Below are 24,404 nucleotides of genomic sequence, written 5' to 3'. Positions count from 1 at the left end.
ATCTAATTAATATTCTGTTATAAAGTCGTTAATAATATTTGGTTTCGAAAGCTCTAGAATACGTAATGAGAATAGGAATTTCTTTTTTTAAATTATCGTCTGTGCCAATAGTCAAAATTCTATAAGAAAAACTATTGATAGGCGCCTGCCAATAGTCATTTTAATAATATTTTGGCTATTGGCAGGCGCCTGCCAATAGTCATTTTAACAATATTTTGGCTATTGGCAGGCGCCTGCCAATAGTCATTTTAATAATATTTTCACTATTGGCAGGCGCCTGCCAATAGTCACTTCGGATTAAAAATATTTAATTTTAGCCGATGCTCTTTTTGAAAGCCATTGTCCAAGTTCATTTTAATCTATGAAGTAAACATATGAAAACATTGAATCCATCCGATGGTAGTAATGGGTGAGGAGTATCGGGCAGAATAGTCAGCATATGGTATCATCATAGAAATACAAATTAAGAATGTTTTTAATCAAACTTGTGCGTGATTTATTTTCTAATTGAAAATACGTTAAAGACAAAAAAAATTGTAAATTTTTTAGCAACATTATCTCTCCGGTTGTATATATAAAACTAAATTGATCCATTGCTACCAATAACATATGTATACGTGTTCAAAATATTTTTTTGTTTTGTTTCATTTCTCATTCTCAATAGATGATTTTTATAATTCCTTACAATTCTAAATAAATAAATTACGCGCTCATTAAAATAGTTTTAATTTGAAATTTGTTAATACAAATCTAAGGCACTTTTGTTTACGTTTATCTTCTTGAAACTTTGTTTAAGAATAAAACAAATCCGAAAATTGACATTTGTCTCACATTTTTTTTGCTACAAAAATTTTGGTCGATCAAAAACCGAAAAGCGAAAAAATTTTTTTTATTAAAAAAAACTGCCTCACACAAACGAAATTTTAACAAATTTAGTCACAAATATTCTAAGGCACTAGGTTATTGGAACCCGTTTTCGTTTAAGAATTATTCTGTTTGAATGTCAGTTTAACTTCTAGTTTCTTACGAATATACTTCTGCTGAATATAAATGACTCGTGAAATTTTACCCGAAAGCAACAAAAGCTCGGAATAGGCCAAAAACCGGGTTAACCTGAACGTTATGGTCCGGTGATTTTAGAAAATGAACCTGACCTGAATCTGGTTCTATTCAATCCGGTTAGGACAGATTTAAAAGGTAATTTTTCACAAATAAGTTTCTGGAAGCCTGCCAGATCCATTAACGTCAGATCAAAATTGATCATATCAAATTTAAGTTGCTTTCGGTTCAGATAAACCTATTCTGTTCCGAGTTTTAATTTCAAAGTCATGACAGACATTCGGAAACGCGAAAAGTGTTACTCAACAGGATAGGCATAGCAAATACAGTTTTTAAACGACACTTATTGTGACGATACGGGTACCCACAGCACTTTAGTTTGTTCTTTGTCAACAGCAGCTTTAATTTGTGTACTCAAATGTGTAATATTGGCACCATATATAACCTCTGTAAACGAGAGAAAATTTCATTTTTTTTTTATTTTGTGATGAAAGTATTGCGACACATGCTGTGTGTCAACATCTGAACAACGCCCTTACCTGATATGTAGTGACGATAGTCTGATTCCAGTTTCAGTGCATGTTCGTACATCTCCTTAGCTGCCTTCAACGTTATCTTTTCAGTGGGATAACGTGAGTCTTTTTCTTGGATTTCTTTGATTTGTTTAGCCGATTTGAAATGGAGCAATAAGACAATTGGAAATATTTGCAGACGATGTAGTCGTTCGACGGCTGATATGCATACATCAATGATACAGTGTCGATTCTGTGACAGAAATTTGTCGTTCAACATAACAAATCGATCAGATTTTCGCATTACTCTTACCTTATCGCATATATCACGAATTGCCTGCACGGTTGTGCACTCGTAAATACTGTCCCGCTTACGGTAATCAATCAAAATGTTATTTTGCAGGCCCTTCTCCATCGCATCTTGTGAACAGTTCATTTTGGTCATCAGACAACGTTCAAACTGTTGCGGAAAGTCATTTTTTATCATTTTATCGGCAACACACTCAGACAATGGTCCCAGGATAAGCACGGGTCGACAAACGGAATCTGAAAACAATGGCAAAAAAACTTAGATGCTTCATCAGTCCGACAAATTGCATTCAAAATTGTATTACAATCTAATCTTTCCACTCGTTGATAACTGGGTATTGTGCCTTCTTCGCTGAGCATTCCTGAGTCTGAGAACCAGCTCAACTGTGTGTTACTGAAGCTGGCTAGCTCCTTCGAATCACGAGACGAACTTCTCGGATGCTTCTTTCGTCGAAAAAATGAACGACGAGCTGATGTGCTGCCACGTCTCGTTGTACTATCCCCATCTGTCACATCACCCAACAGTCGCAGTTCTTCTTCCACCCTGAAACGCAAAGATTTTATTTAGTAGGTCTCTCGATGCATAAGCACGGAGGGCAGTTGACTTACTTTAATTGACTCGGTATGATACCGCACTCCAGCCGATGACCATATTCGTCCAATTTCCATGCACGCCACTGGCCGAATACACCACGGAAAATTGTCGTATCAACGTAGAGAACATCGTCTTTGACGAATCTCAGTTCACCTTCGCCTAGATCACCTGTGCGATCAAATCCCACACGTATGTATAATGAGTCACCAGCTTCATCTTTGATTTTATTAAATTCTGCTCGTAAAAAGTTAAATGGAAGTTAGGAGAATGTGAAAATCGACGAAACGGAAATGAATTTACTTTTCAAATTATATTGCACAATGACCGTCACTTTCTCTGCTGGTTTCGATATTTCATTAGCTGCGTGTTCAGCTGTTACTCTCCTCAAATCAGCCCCGTTATACTCAAGGATCTGAAAAATCATTTTGTTTTTACTTCTCTTTTCTCTTTCCTTTTACATTTCCATTTACCTGATCTCCTTTTCGCATTCCTGCCGATTCCGCTAAAGAGTTTTTCTGCACGTCATGCACATAAATTCCGACCGCATTACCTCCCAACAAACTTATTCCAAGATTCGTGCTTTTGTTCTTCGTGTTCATCGTTATCTTCCGAGGATCGGCCTCGAAAATGTCAGACGTTGAATCGGGTAAACTCGATTCAGATTGATTTTCCAAACTGTCCGCAAATTTCTGCTTCTTCATTTGATGTGGTAGCAAGGAAAGCTGTGGAATTTGCGGCGACGATTGCTTGCCGACGTTCGGCTCATTGGTCATTAATAACGATCGAGTCGGCCGAGGACTATTCCGAGGCGTTGGAGAACCTGATCGGCTGACACTGTCATCTTCGGACGCATGAATGATGTTTCCATCATATTCTGGAAATGGTAAATCGCATTTTGAGCAAACGTTCGTAGAATGACTGTACGTTGGTACACTTACTGTCTGGGTTGTATTGCACGAGCATCGTGATTGAATTACCGCACTGACGTAAAAACTTTGCAGCCACATCATAAGTGGCTGATCTCATGTTAATTCCACAAAATTCAAGCAACTGATCACCGATTTGAAGGCCGGCCTACAAGGACAAAAAGAGATTTTTTTTGTTACTATTCCGTTCGAACATTAAAAATGATAGCCACCCCAGTAGCCTTGCAACATCGCATTTTAAGAAACTCAAATTTTTCGAGTCACCGGAATGTCCCAAATTCAAGATACTAAATTGAATGGTTCAACCAAGTCACTAAATTCAATGAAAGGACACTTAAATTCACATTCATGCGAACAATTAGACAATTTGCTAAGAAAGGCTTCGTTCATTGAGAACAATTCTCCTGAAAACGAATCGCATGCACACCACAATTTCGGTGCCGTTGCGCAGACCTTTAACAAAGACTTGGAAAATTACAATAACAGGAATTTCGCTGGCAGTGTCGTAAAAATGCATTTCGTTAATCCAAATTATTGTTCGAACTCAGACGCTTCTGAATTGACTGGATATGACAGTGAGACATCAATCAGATCGCTTGAATGTGATCGCAGATACTATGAAACCAAGCAATGGCACTCAAATCTTTTCTTCTACAAACGGTCCAACGCAACAATTGATCTAAATCGTCGAGTTAAATTAAAATTTCAACCATTGAAACCCTTCATCATGCACTGAATACATATTTCGGAGTAACAATTCTTTAAAAAATTCAATTTTTTCACGATAAGAGCTGGCAATAGACTGGGGCTACGTAGACTGAGGCTAAAGAAAAAGGAAAAAAAACGACTCACCTGACTAGCAATACTGTTTTCCGTGACCGTCGAAACGAATATACCTCCGCCATTATTGTTGCAGCAGATCGTTATGCCTAACTGCTTGTCAAGTTTGTCAATTGTTACACGTCTCAAGTCACCAGGTTCCCAGTTCGGTTTTTGTCCGAAACAATAGTTTGGCATTGAGTTCCGTTTGTCGTTCACTCGGCTCAGAACTTCCACTTGAAAAGCTGGTGGCATCGGCGATCCTCTTTCGCTGCCATGTTCAATCGATCCGGTGCTGTTTTTAACGCCACTTCCTTTGATAACACTTGGATTCGACGGTATCAGGATGCGTTGGTTCTCTTTGCTGCGAGGAAACGTGCCGAATTCGATGCTGTAAACCGAATCCCGCTCACGTGCAGTTTTCTTTTTATTTGTACCGCGCTGGCCATACGAATCCATATCCATGGAAGACATTTGGGAGTGCATTCCATACTCCAATTCAGTTCGATCTCTTAGTGCAATTTGATCATGTGATTGTAGTAGCGTTAGTGGACTAGTTTGACGGATTGAATGTGGATGGTGTGGATGTAAATGAGATGTTTGACCGAATACTCTGGGTGGAACTCGATTCGTTGATGTTAAGGCTCGTGGATGTGATGAATATGCAAGCAATGTATTTGTGTGTACACTATTACTGGTCGGTATGATGTCCATGCCGATGCTGTCGCTATCACTAGGATATTTGCCAACATTACGCTTGTATGGAAATCCATATTCCATGGATTCTTTCGGATACGACCGAATTGAAAATTCCATTGATGGCGGGGACTTTGGCGATAAAACCGAGTCGGCCGATGTTTGACTTTTAAGCGAAATTAAATCTTGTGGACTCTGCATGGACCGCGGTTTGAAATCTAGCGACGTTACCGGACTTTTTGCACTCAGAACGGATTCGTTTGAGTTTTTCATGCTAAACTCCAACGACGTCTGCTGGAACGGTTTCGTGGCGTTATCTATCGTTTTGGATCGATTATTCGGGTTGTAGAAGCAAGCAGAAAATGGTTCAGCCGCTTGTGTAAGATTTAGACTTAGTCTGTTCGGATGATGATGACGGTACGGGTGTACAGTGTCAATGATATTTTGATTGCGTCCCAGGGTATTCGACAAATTTGGTACGGGAACGGGTTTCGTGTTTTGGTGTTCTAACAGCATCGGCTCATGATCGATTACAGCAGAATATCGATTCGATGATGGATAGACGATGTGAAATGGTATCGGATTAGAGTTTCGATTGCTATTCGTTGCAACACTCGATGATCTTGCTGCCGTTGGTGGATCTCGTTTCGATAAATTTGGCTTATCAATCTCGTCACCTAATGTAACTGGACCAGGAAACAGTGTTAGCGGTGGACGTTCTTTTTTACGTTGTGTAATTGTTTGATGATCGTCACGACCAGCGTTCATTATGTTTGCACGTGGCCACGTTCCCAGGTTTTTATTCACATCCTTAGAGCTGTCCTTTTTCGATCGTTTCGAACGCTTAAACAAATTGTCTTTACTTTTGCCGGAACTATTTTCGTTGTTCAATACAAGGTCTAATACGGCAATAGCATCATTTTCCTGACAGAGGCTATCGCTTTCTGATACTGTACTGCCTTTCTGATTGCTGTGTCCGTGAATATTCATCTTGCCTTTGAATTTGTTGATCATTTCGGATATTTTGGACGTTGATTTGGAACTGCCTGCGATGAAGTTTCTGTTTGTGTCAAACTCCGAACTATATCGTTCATCAGTCTGGGTGCATATATTAATCATTCGATTGTGTTTAGTCCTGTTGCTGATCGGTGTATCAAACGATTGCGCCACTTGTTTGAGTCCTATGATTGTCAATGCATCGGAACGATTGTCATCAAGGTATGACATTGCATCCTTAGCCGTTTTAACACCTTCCATTGTTTTGCTGTTCACACTGAGCACACGATCACCTGCTGACAAGTCTTCTTCTTTAGCTGCTAACGAGCCTGGCATTATTTTTGAAATGAATACGCCCGTTTCCAGGGTCAAGCCGTGATTTCGATTGTTTGAATTCATGTTCAAATTCACCGCATACATGTGTGGTTTGTTAACCTTTGGTCGCTTCACAATGACTATGCATCTGCCACCACTAGTGCGAATGGTTTCGAGCACAACTCGTTTCGATATAGAGGTGCAATCCAAATTATTCACCTGAAGTATGCAATCGTTCGGACGCAATTTTCCGTACGCAATCGAGTCCGGACTGACACTGACGACAACAACGCCGGAATCAACTCGATTCTGTGAATCATCGCGGCCACCCTCTAACACGATGCCAATGTCATCAACGCCAATGCCACTAACGTCCAATTCAATCATTTCTGAATCATTTTTCTGCAGCAGCTCCAAATCGTACGGATTGTAGCTCCAGCGTATATTTCGTCGCGAATTGCCCAACTGCGATTCAAACGATTCGCGTATACGTTCCACTTCACGACACGCCTCGTCTTTTTGCTTCTTAATTTTTTCACTGTCTCTGATTGCTGCCAGCAAATCCGAGATGGCTGTATCTCTCTCTTTCCGCAACTTATCACACAATCCTTTAACACTGTCCCGTTCTTGGACAATTTTCTCGCGCTCAGTTATTGCCCAATCTCGTCGGCATTTCGAAACCTCTGTGTCTAGCGTTGCCTTTTCAATCTCTGCCATAGCACGCTCCAAACTTTTCCGCAATTTTTCGATTTCCTCGTTTGCCGTTTCCAAATCCAATGCATGCTGATCGCTTAATCCTTTCCCATCCACCGATGAAATGTCTTTGCTCCAGCTGCTGTCACGACTCTTTAGCAAATCTTTCGACTCAACCTTTTCACGAAGAACACTGCACTCTTTAGCCAAATCGTCCTTGTAACGGAGAACCGATTCGATTTCTCTTTTCAGATTGTCATTTTCGTAGGTCAACTTCTTGTCGTCTTTGTAGTACTTTTCCAGTTTCTCCTTTGCTGCAGACAAATCGTCGCTCAGCTTTTGGTTCTCCTCTAACACGCCTTTCCGTTCCGCCAAAATCGTTCGAAGCTCTTGCTCGGCAGCATTACGTTGGCCAGTCACTCTTCGCAATTCTTCAGCCCTAGACTGCATCAATTGGGTCATTTCCTTAATGTCAGTGTCATGCTGTTCGATCAATTTGTCTCTAGCTTCTCGATAAGCACTTTTCTCACGTAATGAAGTCTTCAATTGCTCGAACGCGTTCGACAACTGCTGTTTCAAATCGTCCTTTTCCAACGCCAATGAATTGCGATCCCGCGACAAATCCGAGCAAAGCTTTTTACACTTTTCCATTTCCGCATTCAGCTTATCATATTCCACACGCACTAGATCGTACTTTTTCTTCAAATCATTGTACTGTTCGACGAATGCACACGCCTGACTGTTGCCATTATCTTTGACCGAATTATCTTTCATCGACTCAACGAAACGCGACAGTTTCTTTTCCAAATGATGATTCCGCTGCTGCAATCGGACATTTTCGTTCGACAAGTCCGTGTACTTTGTTCGCAGACTTGTGCCCTCCTGTGCTGACTGTTCCACTTGATTCATCGCGGCCATATATTGTTCCCGATAGAATTCCAATTGTTCCATAATGTGTTCCATTCGTAATTTACTATCATTCTGTTGCACACGCAGCGAATTCAGTTCGATGATTGCCTGATCGTATTGCTGTTTGGCCGATTCCAAATCTTTGATGCTGTCGTTTGAAGGTTTCCGGGGTCGTTCAAAATTAAACTCATGGCTACTGTCTTGGCTGCTGTTGCTGGTCAACGACAGATCCCCGGAGGCCATTTCTCAGAAAAGTGGTTCGTTCTTATGTTGGGGAGTTTGCTATTTTCCTGCAATTGAACCGAAAGCGAATAATTTATTAGATTTCACTTTAGAAAATTGATTCGTTACGTACCGAAAGCAAACAACTTTAACACAATCAACCAATGCTAATGGAAAATATACCTTCTGTTGCATGCACTAATTACATTTTTTTTCGTGTATTTTCCTTTCAATTAAATATACATCGCACAAGTGAATAAACTTTGAATCTTAAGCAACTCCACTAGAGTGTGAAAAAACTTGGTTTGTGTCGAATGTTTACTAAGAGCAGTAAGACCCTTCTAAAACACTCCTAACCCTTACTTAAGCCTTTGATTCACATTCATTGAAAGGAACATTCAATTGACGTGTTCCCATAAAATCACTGCACTATTGCTGCTTCTTAATCAAAAAGATTCAAAAAAAAGATATTTCCTTCTTCGACATGTTTTTGTGCTATTGACGTACGTAGGTAATTCTCAGAAATTGGTTGAAAGTGTACACACAAAATTGACCGACAAAAAGGTCTATTCACTGCCTATTATCCGGTTTATTTTCTAATTGCCATCGAATGGAATATTAAAACACTAATGTACAGACGATTATGCACTTACCAATTGAATTTTTTGGAAGATTTTACTTAATTTTGCCCATCATAACTTTTCTTACTCCATTACCTTTCATTGAATGATATTTCCGTCAAGTTGGCTGCAAAATGTTCAGTGTTGTCGGTGCTGTCAAACATTTTCTGATAGGGAAAATGTTTGGTGTCTCGGGAATAATTTTTACGTTAATTTTTCTGCTTGGTTCGAGGAATGGTACATTACTTACCAATGGGACAAATGATGGATAAATACGGTGTTTAAGTAGAATGAGATGGAAAATCAACTAGGGGTCTTCTGTCATCGATAATACAATAGAGTGTTATGATGAAAGAGAAGAAGATATTTTGACAAGTACCCCAAGGCAAGTTAAAATAAACTGGTCTTCTGTCCTCTCGCTCGCAACGTACCACGTTGAAAGAGAAGCAAATACGTTGACAAGTACCCCAAGGCAAGTTACAATAACTAGTCTTCGGTTTTCTCGCTCTGATCATAACAGTCTAACAGAATCTGACAGCAGACCCCGAGATGGAACAATATAGGTTGTCGTTTCTCCATCTGTCTCACTTAAACACTCTATAGTACTTCTTGTGTGAAATTTACCGATCGAGGCGTAGCCGATTTTCATTTTATTACGTGCTTGCGATTTGCGATATGTAGATGTGTCATTACTGCCGACCTCGCAGCTGAAGTTCGGAAGTAACCACGGCGGAGTAAAATAAACTAGACCTGAAATATATCTATTAGCCTTATAGAATACCGAAATTGTTCTCGTCACTCTTGCCAAAATCGAAGATGGCATTCCCTTCGAGTCTGAATTTTGAGATACGAAATTTAAAAATCAAAATCTTATGTTACATAGATCACATTGTCAATGAAAATATTGTTCGTGTGAAGTGACAGAAGACCGACTTGCCGACAGCGTCAATCATTGACGGTCCTGTGAAGTAGTGCTCAAATCTACAATCTCTATTTTACAAATAAAATTAATTCAATTTATGTCAGTGTTCATTTGATTTCATTTTCATACCAGAACCATAGCCTCAATAATATCTCTGTGTAAATCGCGTAGGCGACGTTGCTCGATTTGTATGAAATATCACGTAAGCGACGTTGCTATGGATGAAATTGTCGTGGTTCGGGTTGTCAAAGTTCGTGTTTACAGTTACTTGGAACAAACCTATAGTATGCAGTAATTGCTTATTAATTATCAGGGTCCGTATGACAACTTTTTTTTATTATTTTGTTGAGAAAATGGTCACCAAAAGTGTTGCGAACTACGGCTAGGAACTGGTCAATCTTCAGATCATGATTAATAAATTTAATCTTTTGAAATGGATCTAACTGTAAACTCTAGAAATAGCGCGTAGGATATTGCACTCCAAGAACATGCACGAGAACAGAAGCCTGTTATTGGAGTGCATTGATATGGTCCATATTTGTTAACATTGATCAGATCAGTAATCTACCGTAGAGACTATTTCTGTGAGATTAAGGTGTATTTATCTCTCCGTTTACTTTTAAACAACGATCCTTTCCAGTTTCCTTTTAAGGTAAGAGATTCCTACTTAAAACAGGTTTCTATAATTTATGACTACTAGGGGTTTCGAAGTCATAAATCACAATATAGCACTGAAAGAGAATCTAGAACATCAGGTTGTTCAAATACTTCCTCGTCGTGATAAAATATGTTTCGAATACTTAAATAACGCTGAATGCCAACTGGTAATAAGACGAGAGAAGTCTGTTAATTTTAGTGCCACAACTACAAACAAATAATTGTAAGTCTATTTACCTGAAGAGTTTTCTTTCAGAGTGAATCTTTAGACATCAACCAGTGTTGAATATGAAGTCATTACCTTTACACGCAAGTGTAGGTATTTAGTAGAATTATCAGAATATTCATTCGATAACAATTGTTTGTGAGCAAGTGCGTCGTTGTAAATAAAGTCATTCAAAAGTAATCAGTAATCACAACTGTTGGGTATCGATATCGAAGTATAGATCAAGTAGATGCACAGACTGAGTGAATTTGTTCTAGTTGCATAAAGTTAAACATCAGACGCTTGTTTCTATGATTCTATGACCTCATTTAAGTAAATATAAAGTCAAAGAAAAACGTTTCGAATACAAGAAATGCTTACTCTTGTTACAGAAAAATAATTTATCGAACCGAAGCTTATTTCTTGTTGCAAAATGTATATTAGACATGGGATTTGTTTTGCTATTATTATAACTGCAAATGTGGTTCACGTAATGAAAACTACAAGCGAAATCGTTCAGATTGAACTGTGGCAAGACGAACCTCCAAATGGTCCCGGCCCATCAGGACCTGAACGAGTTACATCAACTGGAATACATAGTAACATTGCTAAGCCCCGTCTAATTGTGCACACGCCTGAAAATCCAAATGGTGCTGCCATGCTGGTGATCAGCGGAGGTGGCTACAAGTCTATAGAATTAGGAAAGGAGGGAACCCCAGCATCAAGATGGCTGGTGTCGATAGGCGTAACTGCTTTCGAATTGGTATACCGTTTACCCTCTGAAGGATGGTCGTCAGTTGATGTACCTTTTCAAGACGGCCAACGAGCAATCCGGCTTATTAGAAATATGGCTACAAAGTTAAGCATTCATGACCATAAGATAGGCATCATGGGATTTTCAGCTGGAGGCCACCTAGCCGGTTTGATCCAGACTGAACCAGCCAATCGATTCTACACACCAACTGATTCATATGATAGACTTTCTGCACGTCCAGATTTTGCCGCTCTGCTTTACCCTGTCATCACCATGCTGCCACCTTACAACAATACCCACGCAGAGGAAGAGATTCTTGGGAAACACTCTAAACGAAGACAGCAGGAACATTATTCAGTTCAATTGCACGTCAACGATCAAACTCCACCAACATTTGTGGCCCATGCTCTTGACGATCCTATTGCAAATGTTGAAAACAGCAAGCTCATGTTTGGTGCTCTGCGAAAATATAATGTCACTGCTGAACTGCACCTCTTTACCACAGGAGGTCATGGATGGGGCTTAGGATTACCCGGAACGCCAGAACATGTATGGCCAAAGCTATTTGAAATTTGGGCGAAAGTCAACGGATTTTTTAAAAATGAATAGACTCGAAATATCGTGGCAATTGTTTCAGTGTGCACTTTTTGTTGGGTACTTACTCTGTGCATGACGAAGCGCAAAAGTACAGTAAGGCCAAATCAATTAAGTTACAATCGTATATGGCTTGAATTTTGACTACAAAATTATTTTTAAGACATTTCTATCAGTTTTAAGCGAAAACAATGAGGCTGGACACTAAATATGTTATGAAAAGAATTCACGATTTCCAAAGTAAAAGAGTTCTTATAGTGTCCCATTTTTTATCGCATTTGAACTAAAAAATAAATTTCGTCCTTGGTACTGGTACTGGTAACTTCAATTGTACCATACGAAGAACCACAACAATTTAAGAGCAATCACGGTGGGGCTGAACGAACTTTAAATAAAAGTGTAAGTTAACATCCCGGGTTTTTTCATAAGTGAGTTGGGGCAAGGAAGTGCTATTCAAGTAAACAAGTTTTAGAAAAATCCCCTGTGCTGTTTCTGAGAACCAGCACCAGCGTCAGCCAGGGCTTGTGAAACACTGAGGACTTGAGACTGACATCGGAATTGATAGAGGGACAAATTCTAAGACTTACAGTGTAAAAATTATTGCTCTCGACATTTTCGTCATAGAGCAATAGCAGCTGAAAGTCAAAATTGCAGCATGTTGAAAGACTGATATCTCCCTTACGAAGTAACTGAGGTAGCCTCTAAATGGTAATCCCAGACTAGTTTTGAAAACCCTTTCGAATGGCTAAACAAATATTTTTGAATCGAAGTTCACTGTTACATTTTCAGAAATTGTACTTTTAGGCTACCCTCGGTAAACTTTGGCCCCTTCCCTTCTATACATTTCTGGTAGGTTTATTGCATATCAATGTGATGCTTATGTGATAGTCTGGGGTCTTACCTTTACAACGATACCAAATATGCCATGCTTGATCCTGTACACTAAATTTTGATGAAAGAGTTTTGCATCGAGGTCGTTCTACTCGCAAATCCAGAGCAATCTAGATAAAATTATCTATATGAACAAAAACAAATACTTTAATAAACAAGGCATCAGAACAGTCGGAGCGTTTGCTGCGACTTAGCCCCGTACAACCCGTAATCCTATTTCGTCCGCAACCATAATATGTCCGTAGCCCTAATAAGCCCGGAACCCTAATACGTCTACAACCCTCTAATGCGTCTGTTACCAAAATGCAAGTCAAGTTGGGCATTGTCAAATTTACTGAAACTGTTCATTTTTTAAATTGCGCATAGCGCAATTACGAAAGCCCGTACGAAGTGCCTTTCAAATAAAACCAACAATTTACGACATTATTTTAGAAACCCAAAATTTTTTGCCAACTTTCCATTGGGTATTCAATTACCTCTCAAATAAAACAAAAATTAGCAAAATCGGATGATATTTACTCGATTTATGTGCAAAAAGCACTTAGGGCCGAGTAGCGGCCTTAGTCCAAGGGCCCAAATTTGAAACTTTTTTCGCCATCATTCTATTCGGCATTCAATTATCTCTCAAATGAAACAAAAACTACCAAAATCGGATGAGATTTACTCGATTTATGTGCAAAAAACCCTTAGGGCCGAGTAACGGCCTTAGTCCAAGGGCCCTAATTTGAAACTTTTTTCGTCACGTTCTTTTCGGTATTCAATTACCTTCCATAAAAAACTAAAACTAGCAAAATCGGATGAGATTGACTCGATTAATGTGCAAAAAACACTTAGGGCCGAGTAACGACCTTTGAGCCCTCCCAACAAGCCCACGTTGCATCTTATCCAAAAACAATGTTCAGCAACTTTGTTCTACTCGTCAATACCTTTCATTTGATATATCACAAGCAGGTATTGCGTGCGTATTTCGGTAGATATCGTCGAAAGACTGAAAAACACCTATAGGGCCCTAGCTCTGGAGGGGCCGACCCTACCATGCCCATTTTCGAACTTGACCTTACTTTTGTCGATACCAATCGGGGAAAAAAAGAATTTTGAAAAAAGGTTGTGATTTACTCAAGCTAGAGGGGTCGCGGACGGACGGACGGACGGACTTTTTTTATTGCGGATTCGTCATCTATGAACATAACCAAGTGCTTTGCCCTTACTGTCTGCTTCCAATTCGACGTGTTACAAACGGCATTTCGGCACTTCGTACGGGGCTAAAAAAATGAATTTAAATGATTGATAGACATGTAAAAGACCTCAAATTGTAATATCATCTTGAACTGGATAGCTCTAGATTTGCGAGTACTCCATAATTATTAAATATATCCAGCTATCTGAAGATGGATAACATTTTACTAGTTTTGAAGAGACCTCAGGGTTTTCAAATGAACATTTTTAATTTCTCAATTCTTAATTTTAATTTAAAAATAATTTAAATAAATACAAAAGTTCTCGACTTAAATCAACATTTAAAAACAAAATTATTTAACAACTTTTTACAAAATTTATCTACAAGAAAAAGAAATTCTTTTTTAATATTCTTTTCGACTAGGATTTATCATTATGGTCTTGCACTCAACAAGGCAAACGTCCAAATCAATCAAATCAAAAATATTCGGCATCAAATTCTTCACTCGGTCGATACCAATTTTCCGTTGCATGTCCGTAGATTGCTTTCTGCACTTCGTCTTGTGCCACATCGATTGGCATTTTATCCAGATTTCGTGGACTGCGCGATGTAACACGATACTCCAATGGAATATCGTAACACTTACAAATGCAACACGACGGAAATCGGAACCAATCGGAAAATATTCCACGGCATTCATTGTGCGGATCGTATGCTAACAGTCTGTGGAGTCCTAAATAAAAAAAAAAAATCTTGGGTCAATCAATTTCTGTGAATGCAATGCTGTAAGGTTTACTTACGGTACTGTTGCTCGCATCTGCATCCATCCCGGCAGTACATTTGTTTATTTTCATTGGTACACTTTTCCCAGTGAACGTACTGCTCGAAGGGATCTGAAAGTTAATTTATGCAATTCATTTAGTTGCTCGGCTTGAATGGATTGGTTATTCTTTATCGTAGCACTTACATAAATTCAACAACGCCAGCACCTCGCCGCGAGTATTGTTAGCCCAAAATGGAGCTACTACCTCCTCTTTTACGGGACATGCATTTCTGTTGATAAAAGGCAGCGTTAATTAACGGGTACAATTAATTTCATAGACTACCTACACTCCACGTGAATTGTAGATTGGTTCGTCTTTCGGTGCGACATCCTGAAACAGTTGACCCTCCATACTTTCACTCGGTCTTACGTTAGCCTGTTTTGGCGTAGCATCACTGATCGTTTCTCCTTTGTTATTATCACTTGTTTGATCGTTTGGCCGACCTGATTGTTGGTGGTTATTGGTTACATCTTCTTGCCCATATTCTGTTGTCGAGTCCGCTTCGTCATAGTCCGGAGGTGTTATAGACAATTGCGACACTTTTGCTGGTAAAAATATTCGCAAAGTGGTGGATATTGTCGCTGCTTCCGATTTATTATCAGAACTTTTGATATCGTTCGGTTGATGGATTTTATAGTCCTTCACTGCGTTAGTATCATTCCCAACCAGAATTGTTTTTATTGAGCTTGCATTAGGTGTATTTAGTGTGGTATTGTTGTCTGGAGCATCCACTTCATTGTCCGTAATAAATGAAATTTCGGTTGTAGAAGGGGCTGCCGTTGAAGATGATGTTGTTGTTGATTTCGGTGAAGTAGACGTTGGTCGAAAGTGTGGCTCCGACACAACGCTATTCACTTTGGTTTTTTGTACATCTGAATACAAATACTTGTTTCGCTTCCAACCGGACCGTGAATATCTGGCCGTTGCCTGTTCGACATCATCGAACTCGATATCGTTGTTATTCACTTCGGTGCGCAGAACGGATATATGTTTCACGTCACCGTACATGCGACGCATTAACCCTTGATTCTCGTGCACAAAGCGGCGTACAGCATTCCATGGATACAACGATCCTGGCTGATTGCAATACGTTTGAACCGTTAAATCACAAGGAATATTTTCCAAAAACTGTGCTCTACCTCGCCGTGACGCTTTTGGATTACACGATGCGCTCCCATCGAAACCGTAAGCATTGGTTCGGTGGAGAAAAATTACCAACAGTACTGCCAGGGCGGATGGTTTCTGAAAAAAAAAGTTAAGATTACAAATATGTGAATAAAGGCAATTTCGAGCAGGATGGACAGGTTAGTGTGACTGCATAATAAGTAGACACAAATCAAGAATCTACTTTCAGCAAGGGCACTCTCAATAGAAGAAACTACCTCTACCACTATGACTCTCAGTTACATACGGTCTTTATGTACTACAGCAGCAGATGCAACTTGATTGCTTAAGTTAGAAATTTACAGCACATAAAGTTCTTCATTTTCTTCTACTCTTATCAGTTGATATGTTGTCTGGTAGTGTGGTGTGGAAATTTTAACATTCCCGATGACTTTCCTCACAAAGAACCTTCAGCTCGATCTTTAGTATGACGACGCTAGACATTATAAAGATATGTTCGAATCGATTAAATATATTTCGCCTGTCCAACTGAGCGATAACACAGAACGTCTCAATCGACAATGTTGTACGATTGTGTGGTTTTACTTCAACCTGATGTATCTGATGATAAGAATTCGACTAGGACGATGCTCGAAACTAATTTTCATTAATTTTTGTGTTAAGGACAATTTTATGACCAAAGGCAAAAATGGAAAAGTTTTGTTTGGCTGTAATCCAAGCCACAGCAACATAACATTATGCTTTTTGTTCTCTCATATTATTATTATAATGATGCAATATCTGTGTTTAGTATAATCGAAAAGGAGGCTGAATGCCATCTCGAGTAAAATAATTTCTCTCGAAGAAACAAATATAAATTTTCTCCAAAGACATGGATTTGCACGAGTTCGAAGCGAGGTTCAAAATGTAGTTCGTTGTGATACATTATTTATAATGTGTTATTCATCTTGCGTCAACCTATTTCATGTTTCCTGCAATTTATTTTGGGCTGAACGTATCATTTAATATTCTACTAAGTTGATGAATCTTTTATAAAAATCACGTATCTATGTTTCCCTAGTCTTACCCAAGCAATGACTAAACGACTCATTTGATTAAAAAATGATTAATCGATGGCGACAGACGCATTACCATTTTAAAAAGTAAAAGTTCAATGCGTCCAAAACTGTTGATTGTTCGAAAAGCCCATCTAAATATCTTTCGATGCTAAACACAACATTCAAGCAAACAATCAGAAATTGTATCGAAGAAAGAAGAAAGAGAGGAAAAAAATTGTTAATAAAAATGTTAACTTAAAATTCACCTGCGACAAACACTTAATACATTTCAAAAATCACTTTCTAAAGTCATCACATATTGATGGTATAAAGTGGAGGTATAATAAGAAAAAAAATTCGTTTTCATTAAAACAAACATCGCTTGTTTAATGTTGAATATTATTTGTAACGAAGTTTACATTTATTTGTTCGTAAACTCTCACGTAATCAATAAAAGAAAGTCACAACACTCTTCATTTGTCAACCACCACCGGTTAGGACGCCCTTCATTTCTTCGAGCAATTTTTACTCTTGCAATAGTCTCGATTACTGCTACTCAAGTGGTTTTAGTTTCAATTTACTTTTAGAAGCAGAAATGTAATAATACCAATAGTCGAGGAAATAGAGCAAGATAAAATGGATACGATTTGATATATATGTCATTGCAATGAATATTTTAACAACTAAGAAATGACATTGCAGTTCTAAGATAGAAATGGTTAGTTGACATGATTCGTGTAGTCGAATTAATTTAACATTCTTAAAAAACCAGTTGATTTTTGTGGGTTGTTTATCTCTAGACATAAGAAAATGCTTCTCTCTTACTTCACGAGTATTACATACATTAAACCTAACGATCCCAAATAGTTCATACGGGACTAAAAAGTTTCCAACATGAGGCTTAAATAAAAATTGAATAAAATGAAAATTGTTTATACGAAAAGGAAAGAAAAGTTAGCAAAATGTTGTTGGTGTTAATATGACCACGACAAGATTACGTATCAATAGCAATTGTTGAAATTTCACAAATAGAAAGAACTAGAAAAGATATCGAATCTGGTACTTGATTCGACCTTTGTATTTTCAACAGTTTGAAATGAAATCTTTTACTTCATTTGTCTTAACATGCATTTTGCTATAAAAGAACTCATTATTTATTTGTCGCCTCTGTTGTCTGTGAAAGGTCTAAAATCCGAAGTGATATGAACCTGCTATCAGACTATAACTGCAGCAGACTAAACTCTTACTACCGGCGAAGGAACAAACCCCAATGTTTGCAGGACATATTTTTAGTAAATCAATTTATTATTTCAATCAATTGAAGAAATGGAGTTTTTGGGTTAATTATTAGACTTTTAGACAACAACGATAAAGATAAGCAAAGTCATTTGCATATATGTTCACTTACACAGCAAAATGTATGGTAAATGGAATGAATTAAATGGTAGAAAATATCGTAAAACTAACAGAAGTCGGAAATTCACTGATTTATTATCGTGAAACATTTGACGTTCGCAAGGTTGCAAGTTTGGCTGTCCACAGGTACGTTTTGTAATTACTCTTGACAGGTCTGCAATTTACATCGTACGTTTATCGCGTTTATAGCTTATTTTTCTCATCTAGAACAATAAAATTGACTATTTGCCTTTAACAAATGACTCTACTAAACGAAAACAAGAAAGCTGTGGTACATAAACCATTATTCTGTTTAGAATAAAACTAATTCAAAAGCAAGGAAAATCTACATTCCTGTTTATTATTATTAAGGAGGAGGTTAGTGCAAATGACCTGAAACAGAACACATATCTCATAAAACCACTTGCGGCTAAAATTTACATTTCCATTGTAATATCACTCACAGTCTATCTCCCCATTGTAGTACAGTCATTCACCGGAGACCGTGCCCCAGTTTTATGATACTCAACTATTATTAAAATCATATTTTCCACAACATTTGGAAGTTAATTTCAGCTGTAGAAATCCTTCTCCATTTCACATATATAATATTATATGTCCCCTTAAGCTGCACTCATTATGCACTATCACATGTACATCGCTTAGTACCAGTTATACATATGTTCTGTCTGTTAAAGTGAAATGACGGGTAAATGATTTCATAAAGAGAAATTTGTAAGTCTTTACATTGATTGATATAGATCAGCGACCGTAATAAAAATAATCGAAAGTGGGTGATTAGAAAGAATATAATCCACAATGTATCAGCGAAGAAACAGTTACTGGTTACTTTTTTTTATTGTTGTATGTTGTTGCATTCATTTATTTACTTTTATGTGTAATGTATAAGCCATGAGAATGCATTTGTGTACTTACACATATCGATACCGAAAGAAGTTAGGCAGAGAAAGAAAAGAAATGAAAAGACAACGTAAAGCTGTAGCATTTTTTGTAAGAAAAGGTATGAAAACACTGGTTTCATGGCTCTGTGTTACTTAAAGGTAAACGCAATTGGTTGTTAGGTGTGCTTGTGTTATCACAAAGAAGAAGAAGAAGAAAAAAACAGGTACATCCACAGCGTGTAAACAAACGGTTTGAAATAAATAAACAGTAAAAATTTAACAACAAAAAATATTGATGATGAACAAATCTTTACAATTTGATGGCTGACCGACATTTTCATAGAAATTGTTTTGTGGCTGCGAAAGTAAATTCAAATTTTTAGGAAAATTTCTTCGACGTTTGATGCTTTTATTTTCATTGATTGGCAGAAGATTGAAGACCAAGCCCTCAGTTATGAGAGTTAATAATTGAAATTAAAATTTTTGGTTTCATCAATATGGACAAACTGTGTCTACAAATTACATACAAGTATACAAATGACTTTTCAAATTTACAACGATTCAAATAGCACGTACATTTTAATCATCTATAGTAACGAGCTGATAACGACCATTCATTGAACGTTAGAATAAGTGGACAGTATGTAATAGTGGGTGGCCACTGACTAATTTAAAAAAACGAGCCATCAGAACAGTCGGAGCGTTTGCTGCGACTGAGCCCCGTACAAACCCATATATCTATTGCGTACGTGACCCTAGTGCGTCTGTCACCCTACTTTGACCGTAAGGCTATGCGCCGGTTAAAGTAAAATTATTATGTAATGTGTACATCTTAGAAATTGCGCATAGCGCAATTACGAAGCCCCGTACGACGTTCCTTTCAAATAAAACAAAAATTTCAAATAGCCCTAAAATTTTAATTTATTGAGTATAAATACACATAGGGCCTAGTATCGGCCTCAGTCCGAGTATCCAAATTTATTTTTTTTTTCAACTACATTCTATTCGGCCTTTGATTACCTTCCAAATGAAACAAAAAATACGGAAAACGGATGAAATTTGCTCGAGTTATATGTAAAATACACATAGGGCCCTAGTAGCGGCCTTAGTCCAAGGACCCAAATTTAATTTTTTTTTCTACAACATTCTATTCGGTGTTCGATTATCTTTCAAATGAAACAAAAATTACGAAAAACGGATGAAATTTACTCGAGTTGTATGTAAAATACGCATAGGGCCCTAGTAGCGGCCTTAGTCCGAGGACCCAAATTTAATTTTTTTTCAACAACATTCTATTCGGCCTTTGATTACCTTCCAAATGACACAAAAATTACGAAAAACGAATGAAATTTACTCGAGTTCAATGTAAAATGCACATAGGGCCCTAGTAGTGGCCTTAGTCCAAGGACCCAAATTTAATTTTTTTTCAACAACTTTCTATTCGGCGTTCGATTACCTTCCAAATGAAACAAAAATTACGAAAAACGGATTAAATTTACTTGAGTTCTATGTAAAATACACATAGGGCCCTAGTAGCTTTTCACTTCTAAGGCCCTAACTCACGGTCCACTCACCCGATTTTTTTTCCTGGATTGGTATTGACAATACCTATCATTTGCCGTGTCATTTACATTTCCATCGTTTATTTTGCCATTATCACCAAAAGACCTTAAATCACTTAGGTGGCCCTAACTCACGAAGGGCCGACCCGAATATGCCCATCTTCGAACTTAGCCTCACTATTTTGACTATCTTTCAAGGAAAAAAATAATTTTGAAATCGGATTTGATTTACTCAAGATATTGACGTGACAGACAGACAGACAGACGGCCCAAATTTTTATTGCGGATTCGTCATCTATGAACATAGGCAAACACTTTGCCCTTACCGTCTGCTTCGAATTCCATCAATTACACACGGCATCGTAATCCTATAAGCCCCTTCGTACTTCGTACGGGGCTAAAAACGTCGATGATCCACCAAATCATTTTTATTTTCACGAAAAACTTTCTTTATTCTTTAACTGTGCTTGATAATCTCTATTCTGTTCATTAAACAATCTGAATCCCAAACGATGTGCAGTTTGACACTGTGTGCGAAGAGATTTCAATGCACCGAAAAGTGAGAAAATCGTCGTCACAAATAACACTCCAATTAGCCATGGACTAATGTCCTTCTCGTCCGATTCTACGAAATAGGTGTACAGATATCCATAGTACAAACTGACCATACCTGCATGAAATCATACAATTTCAAAGTTTAAAATTTTTCCTTTTGCACACAACTTTCGTTTAGGTAAGTCGACATCAATATCAATCCACAGTACGTGACTTTTCCTTTTTCTCATCCACATTTCACTTACCGATAATGAAAGCAAATATTCCAATGAGATTGTGAAATAGTTTTAAATAAACGGGATGAATTCGGCTCCATTTACCGAACTCAAATGACCACAAAGCAGGTAATCCATTAATTGCAACAATTACGACAAGAATCAATGAAATTAGACCTAAATTACGTGTTTGTTCAGAAATATTGAAATTATTTTTTCTTCAACGATTACCTGTAACCGAATGAACAGTCATGAAATGTGTTGGCCTTCCCCAATATACACATATTGTACCAACAATTGCAAATAATGTCGCAAATATTTGAATGATCCAATGTATGTTACGCTTGGTCTTAAGTGCATGGAAAAATGACCAAGAGTTCGTTGAGTATAGGGCTAGAATTGCTTCCGCCATAAATAATTGGTACTAAAAAGTCGTTTGAATAAAAATGTGTCTCTCAAAATAGAGATGGTTTTATGTTACAGCTAAGATACTAAGCCAAACGTGCATTGTGTATGCACTGATTCCGAAATGATAACAATACCAAGTCACATACAATGAAACCGCTCCGATCAGAATGTGATTCAGAGAATTTAAATAAAATTCCAACTTTTGTGCAGTTTCGATTTGCATTGTAAAAATTTTAATTGATTGAAATAATGACTAGGTACGACGACCAGTATACTTTTACTAAGTCAATAAATAATCGAAACATTTGTATCCCAAAATTTGTGTACTTCTTATCACTATATGTCTGCTATGAGTCGGTTCGATAACGTTTCATAACGAGCAGTAATATTTCGTATTTCGTAACAACGGGTTCATTGTTTGAAGCTCGAATGTTTTGCCTAATGTCTGTGAATCTAACAGATTTCAAATGGGGTTAGCTACCTTTTATCTAAGTCTCAGACTGTCACAATGAAAATTGACCGGATGTTGTACCTAAAATCAATCCAAAATTTTAACGATTTCTGAATCGCTTTGAGAAGGCATGAAAATAAGACTTTGTAAATGATAAGTCAATTAGACTATTGAACCCGTTTCTCCAACAAAATCCACTCGTTAACTACCCCATTTCATCATAAAACATAAATTTTTTATCCCGCCTGAAGAAATTTAAATTTTTTTAAGGTTATGTGTCAAATTACTAAGACATTCGATGAAAGATTTCGTCTTCTTAATTTCAAATTTTAACAAAGGCCCTTCACTCGATCTCAAACCGTTCCTTTTTCCTTCATTATTACGGTTTCAATGTCAGTAAGAAATGCCAATTTCATTTAATTTTATAAAAATGTATTGCCATTCTCTACACTGCGAGCCTCCATCTCACCATCCCGAAGTGCACTTTATATTCAAATTTCTTGTACAAATAAAAGATCGCTGGTATAATCGTTATATTATTGACATTGATGCTTCGCTGGTGTGTATACGTTGCTAAATAAATTTACGTAAGAAAGAAATTGTTCAGAGAAAGCGGTTTTTGCGTAGAAAAAAAAAAATTGAAATAAATTTAAATTTATATTTCAAAACAGGTTCGATTTGTGTATCTATACAGTATGGTTTATGTCTGGGGTATCTATCAATTTTGATTTTAGTTTTTGTTTATTTCATTCTATCGATCGATTTATGGTTTACACTTTTTATTTATATATTTTCTCCGATCATATCGATTTGTGAATATCAATATGAATTTGCGGTGTGCATGGTTAATGATATGGTTACGAGACTATATGATATTTTCTTTTAACAGATTTTCATTCAATTTTTTTCGTTTCTCGAATCAATGTTATATGCTCTGTGTACACTTACCATTCTTAGTTTCGAAGAAATAATTATTCCAAATGAGTATACTCGATATTATTGCTGCAAGTGACACACGAAGTCTTCAAAACTTGGACACAAGAAATATTTAAAATTTGCACAAAAAATCATTTCTTTCATTTATAAGTAGCTTTGAATTCCAATATATTCCAATAAACACACAAACTGGAAAACTTTTATTTCAAAATTATAATTTTTAGTATTATTTTCGGCACCAGTCAAACTGTCGATTCCATCACATTATGTGATAACAATTTTTAATTAATTTTAATTTTTTATTTGAACTTATTTCGTATAAGCTTTCTTCTACTGATCACAACTTAAATTTCATTTCTCTTCACAATTATATACAACCGAAACATCAATTTTTTAAATAAATGTGTAACAACCGTTCCCGTTCACCCAAAACCTCCTATTAACAATTTATTCGAAACCGATCAGCCTGATGATCACTTCTTTTCACTTTGATTAACCAACACTTAATGATGGTTGCGTTTGTTAAAACATTTCGGAAAAAAATGAAGAATAATCAGAAACAGAAAAAAAAAGAAAGAAAAGATTGTTATATCGTTCGTGTTGTCGATATATAAAACACTTCTCAATCTCAACGCGTTCGCATCTATATAAAGTAAGTGTGTAAAGAAAAAGTAAAGAATGTTTTGTAGGTCAGTAGTGGCATATTACCTACCATTACGATCGCAAGTGCATTTTAACCATATTTTAACACACATGTAGAGGATTAACCATGTTTTCCAGTTTGTTGATATTGTAGTCTCGATGTTTGTTTTTAATGGTATTGGTCGTGATGTTTGTAAGCATTTTGGATTTAACAATACACATATATGTTGGGTGGATGTAAATACATAAGCTTTGTATATAAAAACATTTTGTCGTTGATTTAATTAGCTGTTTTATTGCTGCTTGTTTGATGTTGTAATTATTGAACATCGAAAAATTATGAGACAACAATTATGCTGCTGCTATTATCACCCATGTTTTTTTTGGTAGTGGTAATAAGTGAAATGATTGCGAATGAATCAACGCTGGTTATTTAATGTTAAGTAAACTTTTTATTTCAATTATTGAAATATCCGTTGAT

At 37.2% G+C, this 24,404-nt stretch overlaps 4 protein-coding genes and 1 long non-coding RNA gene across 7 annotated transcripts; 2 read left to right on the top strand and 3 right to left on the bottom strand.

Annotated features, from left to right (window-relative positions):
* Positions 1-476: 476 nt before the first annotated feature.
* On the top strand, positions 477-17,497 carry LOC119076243. Its single transcript, XR_005087582.1, has 3 exons — positions 477-617; positions 13,005-13,008; positions 17,483-17,497. It is a non-coding gene; the product is annotated as an uncharacterized LOC119076243 (long non-coding RNA).
* Positions 639-8,802, bottom strand: LOC119076238 (disks large homolog 5). Of its 2 annotated transcripts, XM_037182900.1 has the most exons (10): positions 8,705-8,802; positions 4,254-8,119; positions 3,414-3,549; positions 2,946-3,349; positions 2,776-2,887; positions 2,490-2,709; positions 2,186-2,424; positions 1,885-2,117; positions 1,599-1,824; positions 639-1,506 (listed from the first exon to the last, which is right to left on the bottom strand). In XM_037182900.1, exons 2-10 carry the CDS (start codon positions 8,070-8,072, stop codon positions 1,403-1,405), a joined length of 5,493 nt encoding a protein of 1,830 aa, XP_037038795.1. In that variant the 5' UTR covers positions 8,073-8,119; positions 8,705-8,802; the 3' UTR covers positions 639-1,402. The 2 variants fall into 2 exon arrangements, with proteins under 2 accessions (XP_037038795.1, XP_037038794.1); XM_037182899.1 differs by having other exon boundaries at positions 775-1,506; positions 1,599-2,117.
* LOC119076241 (acetylxylan esterase-like) lies at positions 10,544-12,205 on the top strand. The gene is made up of 2 exons (XM_037182903.1): positions 10,544-10,788; positions 10,848-12,205. The coding sequence occupies exon 2, from the start codon at positions 10,889-10,891 to the stop codon at positions 11,816-11,818; it is 930 nt and encodes a 309-aa protein (XP_037038798.1). The 5' UTR covers positions 10,544-10,788; positions 10,848-10,888; the 3' UTR covers positions 11,819-12,205.
* Positions 14,120-23,839, bottom strand: LOC119076240 (protein spaetzle 4). 2 transcript variants are annotated; one of them, XM_037182901.1, is made up of 5 exons: positions 23,294-23,839; positions 14,982-15,937; positions 14,839-14,924; positions 14,672-14,764; positions 14,120-14,604 (listed from the first exon to the last, which is right to left on the bottom strand). In XM_037182901.1, the coding sequence occupies exons 1-5, from the start codon at positions 23,294-23,296 to the stop codon at positions 14,348-14,350; spliced, it is 1,395 nt and encodes a 464-aa protein (XP_037038796.1). In that variant the 5' UTR covers positions 23,297-23,839; the 3' UTR covers positions 14,120-14,347. The 2 variants fall into 2 exon arrangements, with proteins under 2 accessions (XP_037038796.1, XP_037038797.1); XM_037182902.1 differs by lacking the exon at positions 23,294-23,839 and adding an exon at positions 16,192-16,261 and having other exon boundaries at positions 14,199-14,604.
* LOC119076242 (cytochrome b561 domain-containing protein 1-like) lies at positions 21,130-22,165 on the bottom strand. The gene is made up of 4 exons (XM_037182906.1): positions 21,968-22,165; positions 21,718-21,910; positions 21,517-21,663; positions 21,130-21,386 (listed from the first exon to the last, which is right to left on the bottom strand). The coding sequence occupies exons 1-4, from the start codon at positions 22,115-22,117 to the stop codon at positions 21,151-21,153; spliced, it is 726 nt and encodes a 241-aa protein (XP_037038801.1). The 5' UTR covers positions 22,118-22,165; the 3' UTR covers positions 21,130-21,150.
* Positions 23,840-24,404: the final 565 nt, after the last annotated feature.

The sequence above is a fragment of the Bradysia coprophila genome, unplaced genomic scaffold (genome assembly GCF_014529535.1).
Source record: "Bradysia coprophila strain Holo2 unplaced genomic scaffold, BU_Bcop_v1 contig_232, whole genome shotgun sequence".
Lineage (NCBI taxonomy): Eukaryota > Metazoa > Arthropoda > Insecta > Diptera > Sciaridae > Bradysia > Bradysia coprophila.
Note: the sequence above shows the minus strand (reverse complement) of the source record. Positions and strands in the feature narration are given on the sequence as shown.